Here is a 22,941-nt window from a genome sequence, read left to right on the forward strand (position 1 = left end):
TTGCTCACATATACCGCTCTGTGTAACACAATGCATTGCTCACATACTGTATATCGCTCTGTGTAACACAATGCATTGCTCACATACTGTATATCGCTCTGTGTAACACAATGCATTGCTCACATACTGTATATCGCTCTGTGTAACACAATGCATTGCTCACATACTGTATACCGCTCTGTGTAACACAATGCATTGTTCACATATACCGCTCTGTGTAACACAATGCATTGCTCACATATATCGCTCTGTGTAACACAATGCATTGCTCACATACTGTATATCGCTCTGTGTAACACAATGCATTGCTCACATACTGTATATCGCTCTGTGTAACACAATGCATTGCTCACATACTGTATATCGCTCTGTGTAACACAATGTATTGCTCACATACTGTATATCGCTCTGTGTAACACAATGCATTGCTCACATACTGTATACCGCTCTGTGTAACACAATGCATTGTTCACATATACCGCTCTGTGTAACACAATGCATTGCTCACATATATCGCTCTGTGTAACACAATGCATTGCTCACATACTGTATATCGCTCTGTGTAACACAATGCATTGCTCACATACTGTATATCGCTCTGTGTAACACAATGCATTGCTCACATACTGTATATCGCTCTGTGTAACACAATGCATTGCTCACATACTGTATATCGCTCTGTGTAACACAATGCATTGCTCACATACTGTATATCGCTCTGTGTAACACAATGTATTGCTCACATACTGTATATCGCTCTGTGTAACACAATGCATTGCTCACATACTGTATACCGCTCTGTGTAACACAATGCATTGTTCACATATACCGCTCTGTGTAACACAATGCATTGTTCACATATACCGCTCTGTGTAACACAATGCATTGCTCACATATATCGCTCTGTGTAACACAATGCATTGCTCACATACTGTATATCGCTCTGTGTAACACAATGCATTGCTCACATACTGTATACCGCTCTGTGTAACACAATGCATTGCTCACATATACCGCTCTGTGTAACACAATGCATTGCTCACATACTGTATATCGCTCTGTGTAACACAATGCATTGCTCACATACTGTATATCGCTCTGTGTAACACAATGCATTGCTCACATATATCGCTCTGTGTAACACAATGCATTGCTCACATATACCGCTCTGTGTAACACAATGCATTGCTCACATACTGTATACCACTCTGTGTAACACAATGCATTGCTCACATATACCGCTCTGTGTAACACAATGCATTGCTCACATACTGTATATCGCTCTGTGTAACACAATGTATTGCTCACATACTGTATATCGCTCTGTGTAACACAATGCATTGCTCACATACTGTATATCGCTCTGTGTAACACAATGCATTGCTCACATACTGTATATCGCTCTGTGTAACACAATGCATTGCTCACATACTGTATATCGCTCTGTGTAACACAATGCATTGCTCACATACTGTATACCGCTCTGTGTAACACAATGCATTGTTCACATATACCGCTCTGTGTAACACAATGCATTGCTCACATATATCGCTCTGTGTAACACAATGCATTGCTCACATACTGTATATCGCTCTGTGTAACAATGCATTGCTCACATACTGTATATCGCTCTGTGTAACACAATGTATTGCTCACATACTGTATATCGCTCTGTGTAACACAATGCATTGCTCACATACTGTATACCGCTCTGTGTAACACAATGCATTGCTCACATACTGTATATCGCTCTGTGTAACACAATGCATTGCTCACATACTGTATATCGCTCTGTGTAACACAATGCATTGCTCACATACTGTATATCGCTCTGTGTAACACAATGTATTGCTCACATACTGTATATCGCTCTGTGTAACACAATGCATTGCTCACATACTGTATACCGCTCTGTGTAACACAATGCATTGTTCACATATACCGCTCTGTGTAACACAATGCATTGCTCACATACTGTATACCGCTCTGTGTAACACAATGCATTGTTCACATATACCGCTCTGTGTAACACAATGCATTGCTCACATACTGTATATCGCTCTGTGTAACACAATGCATTGCTCACATACTGTATATCGCTCTGTGTAACACAATGCATTGCTCACATACTGTATATCGCTCTGTGTAACACAATGTATTGCTCACATACTGTATATCGCTCTGTGTAACACAATGCATTGCTCACATACTGTATACCGCTCTGTGTAACACAATGCATTGCTCACATATACCGCTCTGTGTAACACAATGCATTGCTCACATACTGTATATCGCTCTGTGTAACACAATGCATTGCTCACATATACCGCTCTGTGTAACACAATGCATTGCTCACATACTGTATATCGCTCTGTGTAACACAATGCATTGCTCACATACTGTATACCGCTCTGTGTAACACAATGCATTGCTCACATATACCGCTCTGTGTAACACAATGCATTGCTCACATACTGTATATCGCTCTGTGTAACACAATGCATTGCTCACATACTGTATACCGCTCTGTGTAACACAATGCATTGCTCACATACTGTATACCGCTCTGTGTAACACAATGCATTGCTCACATACTGTATATCGCTCTGTGTAACACAATGCATTGCTCTCATATACCGCTCTGTGTAACACAATGCATTGCTCACATACTGTATACCGCTCTGTGTAACACAATGCATTGCTCACACATACCGCTCTGTGTAACACAATGCATTGCTCACATACTGTATATCGCTCTGTGTAACACAATGCATTGCTCTCATATACCGCTCTGTGTAACACAATGCATTGCTCACATACTGTATACCGCTCTGTGTAACACAATGCATTGCTCTCATATACCGCTCTGTGTAACACAATGTATTGCTCACATACTGTATATCGCTCTGTGTAACACAATGCATTGCTCACATACTGTATACCGCTCTGTGTAACACAATGCATTGCTCACATATACCGCTCTGTGTAACACAATGCATTGCTCACATACTGTATATCGCTCTGTGTAACACAATGCATTGCTCACATACTGTATACCGCTCTGTGTAACACAATGCATTGCTCACACATACCGCTCTGTGTAACACAATGCATTGCTCACATATATCGCTCTGTGTAACACAATGCATTGCTCACATACTGTATACCGCTCTGTGTAACACAATGTATTGCTCACATACTGTATATCGCTCTGTGTAACACAATGCATTGCTCACATATACCGCTCTGTGTAACACAATGCATTGCTCACATACTGTATACCGCTCTGTGTAACACAATGTATTGCTCACATACTGTATATCGCTCTGTGTAACACAATGCATTGCTCACATATACCGCTCTGTGTAACACAATGTATTGCTCACATACTGTATATCGCTCTGTGTAACACAATGCATTGCTCACATATACCGCTCTGTGTAACACAATGCATTGCTCACACATACCGCTCTGTGTAACACAATGCATTGCTCACATACTGTATACCGCTCTGTGTAACACAATGTATTGCTCACATATATCGCTCTGTGTAACACAATGCATTGCTCACATACTGTATACCGCTCTGTGTAACACAATGCATTGCTCACACATACCGCTCTGTGTAACACAATGCATTGCTCACATACTGTATATCGCTCTGTGTAACAGAATGCATTGCTCACACATACCGCTCTGTGTAACACAATGCATTGCTCACATACTGTATACCGCTCTGTGTAACACAATGCATTGCTCACATACTGTATATCGCTCTGTGTAACACAATGCATTGCTCACATACTGTATATCGCTCTGTGTAACAGAATGCATTGCTCACATATACCGCTCTGTGTAACACAATGCATTGCTCACACATACCGCTCTGTGTAACACAATGCATTGCTCACATACTGTATATCGCTCTGTGTAACACAATGCATTGCTCACATACTGTATATCGCTCTGTGTAACACAATGCATTGCTCACATATACCGCTCTGTGTAACACAATGCATTGCTCACATACTGTATATCGCACTGTGTAACACAATGCATTGCTCACATATACCGCTCTGTGTAACACAATGCATTGCTCACATATACCGCTCTGTGTAACACAATGCATTGCTCACATACTGTATACCGCTCTGTGTAACACAATGCATTGCTCTCATACTGTATATCGCTCTGTGTAACACAATGCATTGCTCACATACTGTATATCGCTCTGTGTAACACAATGCATTGCTCACATACTGTATACCGCTCTGTGTAACACAATGCATTGCTCACATACTGTATATCGCTCTGTGTAACACAATGCATTGCTCACATATATCGCTCTGTGTAACACAATGCATTGCTCACATACTGTATACCGCTCTGTGTAACACAATGCATTGCTCACATACTGTATATCGCTCTGTGTAACACAATGCATTGCTCACATACTGTATATCGCTCTGTGTAACACAATGCATTGCTCACATACTGTATATCGCTCTGTGTAACACAATGCATTGCTCACATACTGTATATCGCTCTGTGTAACACAATGCATTGCTCACATATATCGCTCTGTGTAACACAATGCATTGCTCACATATATCGCTCTGTGTAACACAATGCATTGCTCACATACTGTATATCGCTCTGTGTAACACAATGCATTGCTCACATACTGTATACCGCTCTGTGTAACACAATGCATTGCTCACATATACCGCTCTGTGTAACACAATGCATTGCTCACATACTGTATATCGCTCTGTGTAACACAATGCATTGCTCACATATACCGCTCTGTGTAACACAATGCATTGCTCACATACTGTATATCGCTCTGTGTAACACAATGCATTGCTCACATACTGTATATCGCTCTGTGTAACACAATGCATTGCTCACATATATCGCTCTGTGTAACACAATGCATTGCTCACATATATCGCTCTGTGTAACACAATGCATTGCTCACACATACCGCTCTGTGTAACACAATGCATTGCTCACATATACCGCTCTGTGTAACACAATGCATTGCTCACATACTGTATATCGCTCTGTGTAACACAATGCATTGCTCACATACTGTATATCGCTCTGTGTAACACAATGCATTGCTCACATATACCGCTCTGTGTAACACAATGCTTTGCTCACATACTGTATACCGCTCTGTGTAACACAATGCATTGCTCACATACTGTATATCGCTCTGTGTAACACAATGCCTTGCTCACATATATCGCTCTGTGTAACACAATGCATTGCTCACATACTGTATATCGCTCTGTGTAACACAATGCATTGCTCACATATACCGCTCTGTGTAACACAATGCATTGCTCACATACTGTATATCGCTCTGTGTAACACAATGCATTGCTCACATACTGTATATCGCTCTGTGTAACACAATGCATTGCTCACATATACCGCTCTGTGTAACACAATGTATTGCTCACATACTGTATACCGCTCTGTGTAACACAATGCATTGCTCACATACTGTATACCGCTCTGTGTAACACAATGCATTGCTCACATACTGTATACCGCTCTGTGTAACACAATGCATTGCTCACATACTGTATACCGCTCTGTGTAACACAATGCATTGCTCACATACTGTATACCGCTCTGTGTAACACAATGCATTGCTCACATACTGTATATCACTCTGTGTAACACAATGCATTGCTCACATACTGTATACCGCTCTGTGTAACACAATGCATTGCTCACATACTGTATACCGCTCTGTGTAACACAATGCATTGCTCACATACTGTATACCGCTCTGTATAACACAATGCATTGCTCACATACTGTATATCGCTCTGTGTAACACAATGCCTTGCTCACATATATCGCTCTGTGTAACACAATGCATTGCTCACATACTGTATATCACTCTGTGTAACACAATGCATTGCTCACATACTGTATATCGCTCTGTGTAACACAATGCATTGCTCACATATACCGCTCTGTGTAACACAATGCATTGCTCACATACTGTATATCGCTCTGTGTAACACAATGCATTGCTCACATATATCGCTCTGTGTAACACAATGCATTGCTCACATGTATCGCTCTGTGTAACACAATGCCTTGCTCACATATACCGCTCTGTGTAACACAATGCATTGCTCACATACTGTATATCGCTCTGTGTAACACAATGCATTGCTCACATACTGTATATCGCTCTGTGTAACACAATGCATTGCTCACACATACCGCTCTGTGTAACACAATGCATTGCTCACATACTGTATACCGCTCTGTGTAACACAATGCATTGCTCACATACTGTATATCGCTCTGTGTAACACAATGCATTGCTCACATACTGTATATCGCTCTGTGTAACACAATGTATTGCTCACATACTGTATACCGCTCTGTGTAACACAATGCATTGCTCACATATACCGCTCTGTGTAACACAATGCATTGCTCACATACTGTATATCGCTCTGTGTAACACAATGCATTGCTCACATATACCGCTCTGTGTAACACAATGCATTGCTCACATACTGTATATCGCTCTGTGTAACACAATGCATTGCTCACATACTGTATATCACTCTGTGTAACACAATGCATTGCTCACATATACCGCTCTGTGTAACACAAAGTATTGCTCACATATACCGCTCTGTGTAACACAATGCATTGCTCACATACTGTATATCGCTCTGTGTAACACAATGCATTGCTCACATATACCGCTCTGTGTAACACAATGCATTGCTCACATACTGTATATCGCTCTGTGTAACACAATGCATTGCTCACATATACCGCTCTGTGTAACACAATGCATTGCTCACATATACCGCTCTGTGTAACACAAAGTATTGCTCACACATACCGCTCTGTGTAACACAATGCATTGCTCACATATACCGCTCTGTGTAACACAATGCATTGCTCACATACTGTATATCGCTCTGTGTAACACAATGCATTGCTCACATACTGTATATCACTCTGTGTAACACAATGCATTGCTCACACATACCGCTCTGTGTAACACAATGCATTGCTCACATACTGTATATCGCTCTGTGTAACACAATGCATTGCTCACATATACCGCTCTGTGTAACACAATGCATTGCTCTCATATACCGCTCTGTGTAACACAATGCATTGCTCACATACTGTATATCTCTCTGTGTAACACAATGCATTGCTCACATACTGTATATCGCTCTGTGTAACACAATGTATTGCTCACATACTGTATATCGCTCCGTGTAACACAATGCATTGCTCACATATACCGCTCTGTGTAACACAATGCATTGCTCACATATACCGCTCTGTGTAACACAATGCATTGCTCACATACTGTATATCGCTCTGTGTAACACAATGCATTGCTCACATACTGTATATTGCTCTGTGTAACACAATGCATTGCTCACATACTGTATATTGCTCTGTGTAACACAATGCATTGCTTACATATACCGCTCTGTGTAACACAATGCATTGCTCACATATACCGCTCTGTGTAACACAATGCATAGCTCACATATACCGCTCTGTGTAACACAATGCATTGCTCACATATACTGCTCTGTGTAACACAATGCATTGCTCACATATACCGCTCTGTGTAACACAATGCATTGCTCACATATACCGCTCTGTGTAACACAATGCATTGCTCACATACTGTATATCGCTCTGTGTAACACAATGCTTTGCTCACATACTGTATACCGCTCTGTGTAACACAATGCATTGCTCACATACTGTATACCGCTCTGTGTAACACAATGCATTGCTCACATACTGTATACCGCTCTGTGTAACACAATGCATTGCTCACATACTGTATACCGCTCTGTCTAACACAATGCATTGCTCACATACTGTATATTGCTCTGTGTAACACAATGCATTGCTCACATACTGTATATCTCTCTGTGTAACACAATGCATTGCTCACATACTGTATATCTCTCTGTGTAACACAATGCATTGCTCACATATACCGCTCTGTGTAACACAATGCATTGCTCACATACTGTATATCGCTCTGTGTAACACAATGTATTGCTCACATACTGTATACCGCTCTGTGTAACACAATGCATTGCTCACATACTGTATATTGCTCTGTGTAACACAATGCATTGCTCACATATACCGCTCTGTGTAACACAATGCATTGCTCTCATATACCGCTCTGTGTAACACAATGCATTGCTCACATACTGTATATCGCTGTGTGTAACACAATGCATTGCTCACATACTGTATATCGCTCTGTGTAACACAATGCATTGCTCACATACTGTATATCGCTCTGTGTAACACAATGCATTGCTCACATACTGTATATCGCTGTGTGTAACACAATGCATTGCTCACATACTGTATACCGCTCTGTGTAACACAATGCATTGCTCACATACTGTATATCGCTCTGTGTAACACAATGCATTGCTCACATACTGTATATTCCTCTGTGTAACACAATGCATTGCTCACATATACCGCTCTGTCTAACACAATGCATTGCTCACATACTGTATATTGCTCTGTGTAACACAATGCATTGCTCACATACTGTATATCTCTCTGTGTAACACAATGCATTGCTCACATACTGTATATCGCTCTGTGTAACACAATGCATTGCTCACATACTGTATATCTCTCTGTGTAACACAATGCATTGCTCACATATACCGCTCTGTGTAACACAATGCATTGCTCACATACTGTATACCGCTCTGTGTAACACAATGCATTGCTCACATATACCGCTCTGTGTAACACAATGCATTGCTCACATACTGTATATCGCTCTGTGTAACACAATGTATTGCTCACATACTGTATACCGCTCTGTGTAACACAATGCATTGCTCACATATACCGCTCTGTGTAACACAATGCATTGCTCTCATATACCGCTCTGTGTAACACAATGCATTGCTCACATACTGTATACCGCTCTGTGTAACACAATGCATTGCTCACATACTGTATATCGCTCTGTGTAACACAATGCATTGCTCACATACTGTATACCGCTCTGTGTAACACAATGCATTGCTCACACATACCGCTCTGTGTAACACAATGCATTGCTCACATACTGTATATCGCTCTGTGTAACACAATGTATTGCTCACATACTGTATACCGCTCTGTGTAACACAATGCATTGCTCACATATACCGCTCTGTGTAACACAATGCATTGCTCTCATATACCGCTCTGTGTAACACAATGCATTGCTCACATACTGTATACCGCTCTGTGTAACACAATGCATTGCTCACATATACCGCTCTGTGTAACACAATGCATTGCTCACATACAGTATATCGCTCTGTGTAACACAATGCATTGCTCACATACTGTATATCGCTCTGTGTAACACAATGCATTGCTCTCATATACCGCTCTGTGTAACACAATGCATTACTCACATACTGTATATCGCACTGTGTAACACAATGCATTGCTCACATACTGTATATCGCTCTGTGTAACACAATGTATTGCTCACATACTGTATACCGCTCCGTGTAACACAATGCATTGCTCACATATACCGCTCTGTGTAACACAATGCATTGCTCACATACTGTATATTGCTCTGTGTAACACAATGCATTGCTCACATACTGTATATCGCTCTGTGTAACACAATGCATTGCTCACATACTGTATACCGCTCTGTGTAACACAATGCATTGCTCACATACTGTATACCGCTCTGTGTAACACAATGCATTGCTCTCATATACCGCTCTGTGTAACACAATGCATTGCTCACATATACCGCTCTGTGTAACACAATGCATTGCTCACATATACCGCTCTGTGTAACACAATGCATTGCTCACATATACCGCTCTGTGTAACACAATGCATTGCTCACATATACCGCTGTGTGTAACACAATGCATTGCTCACATACTGTATATCTCTCTGTGTAACACAATGCATTGCTCACATACTGTATATCGCTCTGTGTAACACAATGCATTGCTCACATATACCGCTCTGTGTAACACAATGCATTGCTCACATACTGTATACCGCTCTGTGTAACACAATGCATTGCTCACATACTGTATATCGCTCTGTGTAACACAATGCATTGCTCACATACTGTATATCGCTCTGTGTAACACAATGCATTGCTCACATATACCGCTCTGTGTAACACAATGTATTGCTCACATACTGTATATCGCTCTGTGTAACACAATGCATTGCTCACATACTGTATACCGCTCTGTGTAACACAATGCATTGCACACATATACCGCTCTGTGTAACACAATGTATTGCTCACATACTGTATATCACTCTGTGTAACACAATGCATTGCTCACATACTGTATATCGCTCTGTGTAACACAATGCATTGCTCACATATACCGCTCTGTGTAACACAATGCATTGCACACATACTGTATACCGCTCTGTGTAACACAATGCATTGCTCACATACTGTATACCGCTCTGTGTAACACAATGCATTGCACACATATACCGCTCTGTGTAACACAATGTATTGCTCACATATACCGCTCTGTGTAACACAATGCATTGCTCACATACTGTATACCGCTCTGTGTAACACAATGCATTGCTCACATACTGTATACCGCTCTGTGTAACACAATGCATTGCTCACATACTGTATATCGCTCTGTGTAACACAATGCATTGCTCACATACTGTATACCGCTCTGTGTAACACAATGCATTGCACACATATACCGCTCTGTGTAACACAATGTATTGCTCACATACTGTATATCACTCTGTGTAACACAATGCATTGCTCACATACTGTATATCGCTCTGTGTAACACAATGCATTGCTCACATATACCGCTCTGTGTAACACAATGCATTGCTCACATACTGTATATCGCTCTGTGTAACACAATGCATTGCTCACATACTGTATACCGCTCTGTGTAACACAATGCATTGCTCTCATATACCGCTCTGTGTAACACAATGCATTGCTCACATACTGTATACCGCTCTGTGTAACACAATGCATTGCTCACATACTGTATATCGCTCTGTGTAACACAATGCATTGCTCACATACTGTATATCGCTCTGTGTAACACAATGCATTGCTCACATATACCGCTCTGTGTAACACAATGCATTGCTCACATATACCGCTCTGTGTAACACAATGCATTGCTCACATACTGTATACCGCTCTGTGTAACACAATGCATTGCTCACATACAGTATATCGCTCTGTGTAACACAATGCATTGCTCACATACTGTATACCACTCTGTGTAACACAATGCATTGCTCACATATACCGCTCTGTGTAACACAATGCATTGCTCACATATACCGCTCTGTGTAACACAATGCATTGCTCACATACTGTATATCGCTCTGTGTAACACAATGCATTGCTCACATACTGTATATCGCTCTGTGTAACACAATGCATTGCTCACATATACCGCTCTGTGTAACACAATGCATTGCTCACATATACCGCTCTGTGTAACACAATGCATTGCTCACATACAGTATATCGCTCTGTGTAACACAATGTATTGCTCACATACTGTATATCGCTCTGTGTAACACAATGCATTGCTCACATACTGTATACCGCTCTGTGTAACACAATGCATTGCTCACATACTGTATACCGCTCTGTGTAACACAATGCATTGCTCACATATACCGCTCTGTGTAACACAATGCATTGCTCACATACAGTATATCGCTCTGTGTAACACAATGTATTGCTCACATACTGTATATCGCTCTGTGTAACACAATGCATTGCTCACATACTGTATATCGCTCTGTGTAACACAATGCATTGCTCACATACTGTATACCGCTCTGTGTAACACAATGCATTGCTCACATACTGTATACCGCTCTGTGTAACACAATGCATTGCTCACATATATCGCTCTGTGTAACACAATGCATTGCTCACATACAGTATATCGCTCTGTGTAACACAATGCATTGCTCACATACAGTATATCGCTCTGTGTAACACAATGCATTGCTCACATACTGTATATCGCTCTGTGTAACACAATGCATTGCTCACATACTGTATACCGCTCTGTGTAACACAATGCATTGCTCACATACTGTATACCGCTCTGTGTAACACAATGCATTGCTCACATATATCGCTCTGTGTAACACAATGCATTGCTCATATATACCGCTCTGTGTAACACAATGCATTGCTCACATACAGTATATCGCTCTGTGTAACACAATGCATTGCTCACATACTGTATACCGCTCTGTGTAACACAATGCATTGCTCACATACTGTATATCGCTCTGTGTAACACAATGCATTGCTCACATATACCGCTCTGTGTAACACAATGCATTGCTCACATACTGTATACCGCTCTGTGTAACACAATGCATTGCTCACATACTGTATATCGCTCTGTGTAACACAATGCATTGCTCACATACTGTATATCGCTCTGTGTAACACAATGCATTGCTCACATACTGTATACCGCTCTGTGTAACACAATGCATTGCTCTCATATACCGCTCTGTGTAACACAATGCATTGCTCACATACTGTATATCGCTCTGTGTAACACAATGCATTGCTCACATATACCGCTCTGTGTAACACAATGCATTGCTCACATACTGTATACCGCTCTGTGTAACACAATGCATTGCTCACATACTGTATATCGCTCTGTGTAACACAATGCATTGCTCACATACTGTATATCGCTCTGTGTAACACAATGCATTGCTCACATACTGTATATCGCTCTGTGTAACACAATGCATTGCTCACATACTGTATATCACTCTGTGTAACACAATGCATTGCTCACATACTGTATATCGCTCTGTGTAACACAATGCATTGCTCACATACTGTATATCGCTCTGTGTAACACAATGCATTGCTCACATATACCGCTCTGTGTAACACAATGCATTGCTCACATACTGTATATCGCTCTGTGTAACACAATGCATTGCTCACATACTGTATATCGCTCTGTGTAACACAATGCATTGCTCACATACTGTATACCGCTCTGTGTAACACAATGCATTGCTCACATATACCGCTCTGTGTAACACAATGCATTGCTCTCATATACCGCTCTGTGTAACACAATGCATTGCTCACATACTGTATATCGCTCTGTGTAACACAATGCATTGCTCACATACTGTATATCGCTCTGTGTAACACAATGCATTGCTCACATACTGTATACCGCTCTGTGTAACACAATGCATTGCTCACATATACCGCTCTGTGTAACACAATGCATTGCTCACATACTGTATATCGCTCTGTGTAACACAATGCATTGCTCACATACTGTATATCGCTCTGTGTAACACAATGCATTGCTCACATATACCGCTCTGTGTAACACAATGCATTGCTCACATACTGTATACCGCTCTGTGTAACACAATGCATTGCTCACATACTGTATATCGCTCTGTGTAACACAATGCATTGCTCACATACTGTATATCGCTCTGTGTAACACAATGCATTGCTCACATATACCGCTCTGTGTAACACAATGCATTGCTCACATACTGTATATCGCTCTGTGTAACACAATGCATTGCTCACATACTGTATATCACTCTGTGTAACACAATGCATTGCTCACATACTGTATATCGCTCTGTGTAACACAATGCATTGCTCACATACTGTATATCGCTCTGTGTAACACAATGCATTGCTCACATATACCGCTCTGTGTAACACAATGCATTGCTCACATATACCGCTCTGTGTAACACAATGCATTGCTCACATACTGTATATTGCTGTGTGTAACACAATGCATTGCTCACATACTGTATACCGCTCTGTGTAACACAATGCATTGCTCACATACTGTATATCGCTCTGTGTAACACAATGCATTGCTCACATACTGTATATCGCTCTGTGTAACACAATGCATTGCTCACATACTGTATACCGCTCTGTGTAACACAATGCATTGCTCACATACTGTATACCGCTCTGTGTAACACAATGCATTGCTCACATATACCGCTCTGTGTAACACAATGCATTGCTCACATACTGTATATCGCTCTGTGTAACACAATGCATTGCTCACATATACCGCTCTGTGTAACACAATGCATTGCTCACATACTGTATATCGCTCTGTGTAACACAATGCATTGCTCACATACTGTATATCACTCTGTGTAACACAATGCATTGCTCACATACTGTATATCGCTCTGTGTAACACAATGCATTGCTCACATACTGTATATCACTCTGTGTAACACAATGCATTGCTCACATACTGTATATCGCTCTGTGTAACACAATGCATTGCTCACATACTGTATACCGCTCTGTGTAACACAATGCATTGCTCACATACTGTATATCGCTCTGTGTAACACAATGCATTGCTCACATACTGTATATCGCTCTGTGTAACACAATGCATTGCTCACATATACCGCTCTGTGTAACACAATGCATTGCTCACATATACCGCTCTGTGTAACACAATGCATTGCTCACATACTGTATATTGCTGTGTGTAACACAATGCATTGCTCACATACTGTATACCGCTCTGTGTAACACAATGCATTGCTCACATACTGTATATCGCTCTGTGTAACACAATGCATTGCTCACATACTGTATATCGCTCTGTGTAACACAATGCATTGCTCACATACTGTATATCGCTCTGTGTAACACAATGCATTGCTCACATATACCGCTCTGTGTAACACAATGCATTGCTCACATGTACCGCTCTGTGTAACACAATGCATTGCTCACATACTGTATATCGCTCTGTGTAACACAATGCATTGCTCACATATACCGCTCTGTGTAACACAATGCATTGCTCACATACTGTATACCGCTCTGTGTAACACAATGCATTGCTCACATACTGTATATCGCTCTGTGTAACACAATGCATTGCTCACATACTGTATATCGCTCTGTGTAACACAATGCATTGCTCACATATATCGCTCTGTGTAACACAATGCATTGCTCACATACTGTATACCGCTCTGTGTAACACAATGCATTGCTCACATACTGTATACCGCTCTGTGTAACACAATGCATTGCTCACATACTGTATACCGCTCTGTGTAACACAATGTATTGCTCACATATACCGCTCTGTGTAACACAATGCATTGCTCACATATACCGCTCTGTGTAACACAATGCATTGCTCACATGTACCGCTCTGTGTAACACAATGCATTGCTCACATACTGTATATCGCTCTGTGTAACACAATGCATTGCTCACATATACCGCTCTGTGTAACACAATGCATTGCTCACACATACCGCTCTGTGTAACACAATGCATTGCTCACATACTGTATATCGCTCTGTGTAACACAATGCATTGCTCACATACTGTATATCACTCTGTGTAACACAATGCATTGCTCACATATACCGCTCTGTGTAACACAATGCATTGCTCACATACTGTATACCGCTCTGTGTAACACAATGCATTGCTCACATACTGTATATCGCTCTGTGTAACACAATGCATTGCTCACATACTGTATATCGCTCTGTGTAACACAATGTATTGCTCACATATACCGCTCTGTGTAACACAATGCATTGCTCACATACTGTATATCACTCTGTGTAACACAATGCATTGCTCACATACTATATACCGCTCTGTGTAACACAATGTATTGCTCACATACTGTATACCGCTCTGTGTAACACAATGCATTGCTCACATACTGTATACCGCTCTGTGTAACACAATGCATTGCTCACATACTGTATATCGCTCTGTGTAACACAATGCATTGCTCACATATATCGCTCTGTGTAACACAATGCATTGCTCACATATACCGCTCTGTGTAACACAATGTATTGCTCACATACTGTATACCGCTCTGTGTAACACAATGTATTGCTCACATACTGTATACCGCTCTGTGTAACACAATGCATTGCTCACATACTGTATATCGCTCTGTGTAACACAATGCATTGCTCACATACTGTATACCGCTCTGTGTAACACAATGCATTGCTCACATACTGTATACCGCTCTGTGTAACACAATGCATTGCTCACATACTGTATACCGCTCTGTGTAACACAATGCATTGCTCACATACTGTATATCGCTCTGTGTAACACAATGCATTGCTCACATATACCGCTCTGTGTAACACAATGCATTGCTCACATACTGTATATCGCTCTGTGTAACACAATGCATTGCTCACATACTGTATATCGCTCTGTGTAACACAATGCATTGCTCACATACAGTATATCACTCTGTGTAACACAATGCATTGCTCACATACTGTATACCGCTCTGTGTAACACAATGCATTGCTCACATACTGTATATCGCTCTGTGTAACACAATGCATTGCTCACATATACCGCTCTGTGTAACACAATGCATTGCTCACATACTGTATATCGCTCTGTGTAACACAATGCATTGCTCACATACTGTATATCGCTCTGTGTAACACAATGCATTGCTCACATACTGTATACCGCTCTGTGTAACACAATGCATTGCTCACATATACCGCTCTGTGTAACACAATGCATTGCTCACATACTGTATATCGCTCTGTGTAACACAATGCATTGCTCACATATACCGCTCTGTGTAACACAATGCATTGCTCACATACTGTATATCGCTCTGTGTAACACAATGCATTGCTCACATACTGTATACCGCTCTGTGTAACACAATGCATTGCTCACATATACCGCTCTGTGTAACACAATGCATTGCTCACATACTGTATATCTCTCTGTGTAACACAATGCATTGCTCACATACTGTATACCGCTCTGTGTAACACAATGCATTGCTCACATATACCGCTCTGTGTAACACAATGCATTGCTCACATACTGTATATCGCTCTGTGTAACACAATGCATTGCTCACATATACCGCTCTGTGTAACACAATGCATTGCTCACATACTGTATACCGCTCTGTGTAACACAATGCATTGCTCACATACTGTATACCGCTCTGTCTAACACAATGCATTGCTCACATATACCGCTCTGTGTAACACAATGCATTGCTCACATACTGTATACCGCTCTGTGTAACACAATGCATTGCTCACATATACCGCTCTGTGTAACACAATGCACTGCTCACATACTGTATACCGCTCTGTGTAACACAATGCATTGCTCACATATACCGCTCTGTGTAACACAATGCATTGCTCACATACTGTATATCTCTCTGTGTAACACAATGCATTGCTCACATATACCGCTCTGTGTAACACAATGCATTGCTCACATACTGTATATCGCTCTGTGTAACACAATGCATTGTCACTCCTTCTTGTTGTTCTAGGGCTGTCCCTGATGATGTGGAATACGTTTATTATAAAGCGCTTTTCATCGGCTGCCTATCTCGTGGATAAGGTGACTAAGTAAAGTGTTACGTGTGTTGGGAGCCATAGTCTCAGTACATAATGCAGTACTGTCACTTACCTGTACAATCCTACATTATGTATATATAAAGGTATAATAATTACCTATAACAACAAGGCTATGGCGATGACAGCTGCTGTATGAGACCACCCACCAGTGGGAAGCAACACAGACTAATATGATATCTATGAAAATTTGTATAGTGTTTAAGTATAATATGCAATTTGTCCCCCTATTGATGTACATTATTTGTATTTTCTCCTATTATGCTATAAAGTATATAAATTATGTTTCCCCCATAGGTTGGGAAAGCCCCAAAGGATCGGCTGTGCAGAAGGGTAAGTAAAGTTTCTATTACACACCTTGATGGACTGGTACTATCTGTTCCTCCAGCTATGATTCCTCCTCTGATCTCCTAGCCCCATGTAGTTGTAGCTATTGTACATGTAAAATGATTTTCTGATTGGTAAAGTGCAATGCTGGCACCACCATAATGTGGCTTAAATATAGTATAGAACTAGGGATGTGCAGGCTCGGATTGGTACGTGTTTGCACGCCGAGTTCGGATTTTTCCCTCCAAAAAAACGGAACTCAGAAAGAGGCAAAACGTCATCTTGCATGGACAAACATCATCATTCCTGCCTCTTTCTGAGTTCCGTTTTTTTGGAGGGAAAAATCCGAACTCGGCGTGCAAACACGAACCTATCCGAGCCTGCACATCCCTATATAGAACCTATACTGTCTAGTATACACTGAAGGGCCAAAAGGCATGGGATAGATGCCTAGTATTGTGTATGCCCCTCTAGCCCGGCGAAGTGCAGTGATTCCACAAGAGGACGGAAGACCTCTGAATAGATGCTGACCTCTGCCATCTGGATAGATTCCCACAGCTCCCTGATATTGTAGCTGGAGGATCTTGGGTGCGAATGTACCTCTACGTCTTGTTAATGCTCGATTGGGTTCATGTCGGGCGAATGTGGTGGCCACACCATTCATGAGAACTCTCTAGAATGCTCCTCAACCCAATTCTAGACAACTTGGGACCAATGGCACGTGCATTACCCTGCTGGAATATTCCATCGTTGTGGGGCTACATGAAGCCCATGAAGGGCTGTGAATGGTCATCAAGCAATGCAATGTAGCGGTTACCAGTTAATGAGCTGTTCAGGCAGACCCAACCCATGCCACGTGAACACACCCCACACCATTGTGGAACCACCACCAGCCTGCCCAGTGCCGAGTTGACTACTAGGGTCCATGGCCTCATGGGGTCTGTGCTACACCCGAACCCTACTATCAGCCCGAAACAACTGAAACAGTGACTTATCAGACCACGCTACATGTTGCCAGTCCTCCAGGGTCCAATTAGCAATGTCACCAGCCCAGGTGAGGCGCTGTATGTAGTGTCATAGTGTTAACCTTGGCACTCTGGTGTTTCTTCTGCTCCCATATCCCATGAAAGTTAAAGAACGCTGCACTGACCGGCTGGATATGCGTCTGGTACCTCCTGCATTGAATGTGGATGTGATTTTAGCCAGTGTCGCTTGTCTGTAACCATGGACAATTCTGGCCAGACGCAGCTGGTCAACATCATTAATCACCCGTGGTTAGCCACTGCGCTGTCCACTGTGGGTGGTAATGTCTTCCATGAGGTATTCCTGGTACACACGTGGCACTGTAGATGAGGAATTTAGAATATCCGCACAACTTCGGAAATGGAGTGTCCCATCCGCTGGGCACCCACTATAAGGCCAAGTTCGCACTCTGATAGTTCACGGCGCCTTCCCATGAGCAGTCTAGCCGGTGTTCAACCTGACTCCCGAAATGTCAGTACTGATGCAGGTCTGGGGATTTCCAAGACATCACAGTATGGTGATGCCACCTTCCATTACCTTTACATACTGCTATACCATGACTTTTGGCACTTCAGTGTAGTTTATAGTATAGACACAATTTTCTAGTCACTAATGTACAATGAAAAACTCATACGGACCCTATTATTTTGTGGCTGGTATATGATACTGGTCTTATACTCAAAGTTTGTACTGTACAGTACAGACCTTTTTCTCTGGTGGCCAGTGTACAGTACAGACCTCCTTCTCTGGTGTACAGTACAGACCTCCGTCTTTGGTGGCCAGTGTACAGTACAGACCTCCCTCTCTGGTGGCCAGTGTACAGTACAGACCTCCCTCTCTGGTGGCCAGTGTAAAGTACAGACCTCCGTCTCTAGTGGCCAGTGTACAGTACAGACCTCCGTCTCTGGTGGCCAGTGTACAGTACAGACCTCCGTCTCTGGCGGACAGTGTACAGTACAGACCTCCGTCTCTGGCGGACAGTGTACAGTACAGACCTCCGTCTCTGGTGGCCAGTGTAAAGTACAGACCTCCGTCTCTAGTGGCCAGTGTACAGTACAGACCTCCGTCTCTGGTGGCCAGTGTACAGTACAGACCTCCGTCTCTGGCGGACAGTGTACAGTACAGACCTCCTTCTCTGGTGTACAGTACAGACCTCCGTCTTTGGTGGCCAGTGTACAGTACAGACCTCCCTCTCTGGTGGCCAGTGTACAGTACAGACCTCCCTCTCTGGTGGCCAGTGTAAAGTACAGACCTCCGTCTCTAGTGGCCAGTGTACAGTACAGACCTCCGTCTCTGGTGGCCAGTGTACAGTACAGACCTCCGTCTCTGGCGGACAGTGTACAGTACAGACCTCCGTCTCTGGCGGACAGTGTACAGTACAGACCTCCGTCTCTGGTGGCCAGCGTACAGTACAGACCTCCATCTCTGGCCTGTGTACAGTACAGACCTCCATCTCTGGTGGCCAGTGTACAGTGTAGGTGCCATTCCCTGATGGCCAATGTCATACGTACCATACGATGTAATACAGACCCTATACTCCTTGAATTATAATGACCTCATTATTTTGTGGCTGGTGTACAGTACAGACCCATTTGTGTCTGTAGTATGTCATTTGTGTCTGTAGTAGGGGTGAGCGGGTTCGGTTTTACTCGGATTTACTCGGTTCTTATCGCCACTTTACCGCAAATTTTGATTTATTATATTGGCTATCCAAAACACATGATAGGCGATAGCCAATAAAATGCCGTTTAAAGATCCGAGTAAATCCGTAACCCGCTCACCCCTAGTCTGTAGTATGTCATTTGTGTCTGTAGTATGTCATTTGTGCCTGTAGTGTGTCATTTATGCCTGTAGTGTGTCATTTGTGTCTGTAGTGTGTCATTTGTGTCTGTAGTCTGTCATTTGTGCCTGTAGTGTGTCATTTGTGCCTGTAGTGTGTCATTTGTGCCTGTAGTGTGTCATTTGTGCCTGTAGTGTGTCATTTGTGTCTGTAGTGTGTCATTTGTGTCTGTAGTGTGTCATTTGTGCCTGTAGTGTGTCATTTGTGCCTGTAGTGTGTCATTTGTGCCTGTAGTGTGTCATTTGTGCCTGTAGTGTGTCATTTGTGTCTGTAGTGTGTCATTTGTGTCTGTAGTGTGTCATTTGTGCCTGTAGTGTGTCATTTGTGCCTGTAGTGTGTCATTTGTGCCTGTAGTGTGTCATTTGTGCCTGTAGTGTCATTTGTGTCTGTAGTGTGTCATTTGTGCCTGTAGTGTGTCATTTGTGCCTGTAGTGTGTCATTTGTGTCTGTAGTGTGTCATTTGTGCCTGTAGTGTGTCATTTGTGCCTGTAGTGTGTCATTTGTGCCTGTAGTGTGTCGTTTGTGCCTGTAGTGTGTCGTTTGTGCCTGTAGTGTGTCGTTTGTGTCTGTAGTGTGTCGTTTGTGCCCGGAGTCTGTCGTTTGTGCCCGGAGTCTGTCGTTTGTGCCCGGAGTCTGTCGTTTGTGCCCGGAGTCTGTCGTTTGTGCCCGGAGTCTGTCGTTTGTGCCCGGAGTCTGTCGTTTGTGCCCGGAGTGTGTCGTTTGTGCCCGGAGTGTGTCGTTTGTGCCCGGAGTCTGTCATTTGTGCCTGTAGACTATCATTTCCTCCCTGTCCTTCCTTCCAGGATGTGGGCATGAGCGATATATCCCTAACCTCCTTCCTAGGAAGTTGCTCTGATCTCCTACAGATAATGATGGAGGTAACGTTACACTTTTATTCTTTTTATCTTTGTTCCTGAATAATTCTGAGTCTCTGACTGGTCCAGTGACTAACAAACAACACGGTGAGAGGACGTCAGAGCGTGGAGCCGTGGTAGCGATCTATGCGATAAGATGGCAGGATCCCGATACATATATCCTAGAATAGTGTAACATCTTTTTTATTGGAATCTAATCCTGTTGTGAATTTATATTTATTACACTAAAATGTAACATCAGATATTAATGATACAAAACCTTTATACACAAGGCATACTGTGTGTGACTAGGGCTGCTGTCAGGGTGTATATACTGTGTGTGACTAGGGCTGCTGTCAGGGTGTATATACTGTGTGTGACTAGGGCGGCTGTCAGGGTGTATATACTGTGTGTGACTAGGGCTGCTGTCAGGGTGTATATACTGTGTGTGACGAGGGCTGCTGTCAGGGTGTATATACTGTGTGTGACGAGGGCTGCTGTCAGGGTGTATATACTGTGTGTGACTAGGGCTGCTGTCAGGGTGTATATACTGTGTGTGACTAGGGCTGCTGTCAGGGTGTATATACTGTGTGTGACTAGGGCTGCTGTCAGGGTGTATATACTGTGTGTGACTAGGGCTGCTGTCAGGGTGTATATACTGTGTGTGACTAGGGCTGCTGTCAGGGTGTATATACTGTGTGTGACTAGGGCTGCTGTCAGGGTGTATATACTGTGTGTGACTAGGGCTGCTGTCAGGGTGTATATACTGTGTGTGACTAGGGCTGCTGTCAGGGTGTATATACTGTGTGTGACTAGGGCTGCTGTCAGGGTGTATATACTGTGTGTGACTAGGGCTGCTGTCAGGGTGTATATACTGTGTGTGACTAGGGCTGCTGTCAGGGTGTATATACTGTGTGTGACTAGGGCTGCTGTCAGGGTGTATATACTGTGTGTGACTAGGGCTGCTGTCAGGGTGTATATACTGTGTGTGACTAGGGCTGCTGTCAGGGTGTATATACTGTGTGTGACTGGGGCTGCTGTCAGGGTGTATATACTGTGTGTGACTGGGGCTGCTGTCAGGGTGTATATACTGTGTGTGAATGGGGCTGCTGTCAGGGTGTATATACTGTGTGTGACTGGGGCTGCTGTCAGGGTGTATATACTGTGTGTGACTGGGGCTGCTGTCAGGGTGTATCTACTGTGTGTGACTAGGGCTGCTGTCAGGGTGTATCTACTGTGTGTGACTAGGGCTGCTGTCAGGGTGTATCTACTGTGTGTGACTAGGGCTGCTGTCAGGGTGTATATACTGTGTGTGACTGGGGCTGCTGTCAGGGTGTATCTACTGTGTGTGACTGGGGC

The 22,941-nt window shown here is 42.6% G+C and overlaps 1 protein-coding gene across 1 annotated transcript in view; it reads left to right on the forward strand.

Annotated features, from left to right (window-relative positions):
• The window catches only part of RAB3GAP2 (RAB3 GTPase activating non-catalytic protein subunit 2), a gene marked incomplete at its 5' end in the record, with an annotated part of 258,046 nt that overhangs the window by 185,886 nt on the left and 49,219 nt on the right, over positions 1-22,941 (forward strand). The window contains 3 exons of the mRNA XM_088465026.1: positions 17,454-17,524; positions 17,836-17,871; positions 21,532-21,606. Coding sequence (XP_088321152.1) covers positions 17,454-17,524; positions 17,836-17,871; positions 21,532-21,606 — 182 coding nt within the window. The remainder of the gene's footprint in view (positions 1-17,453; positions 17,525-17,835; positions 17,872-21,531; positions 21,607-22,941) is intronic.

The sequence above is a fragment of the Taudactylus pleione genome, unplaced genomic scaffold, assembly GCF_031769625.1.
Source record: "Taudactylus pleione unplaced genomic scaffold, aTauple2 ptg001804l, whole genome shotgun sequence".
In the NCBI taxonomy this organism is placed as follows: Eukaryota; Metazoa; Chordata; class Amphibia; order Anura; family Myobatrachidae; genus Taudactylus; species Taudactylus pleione.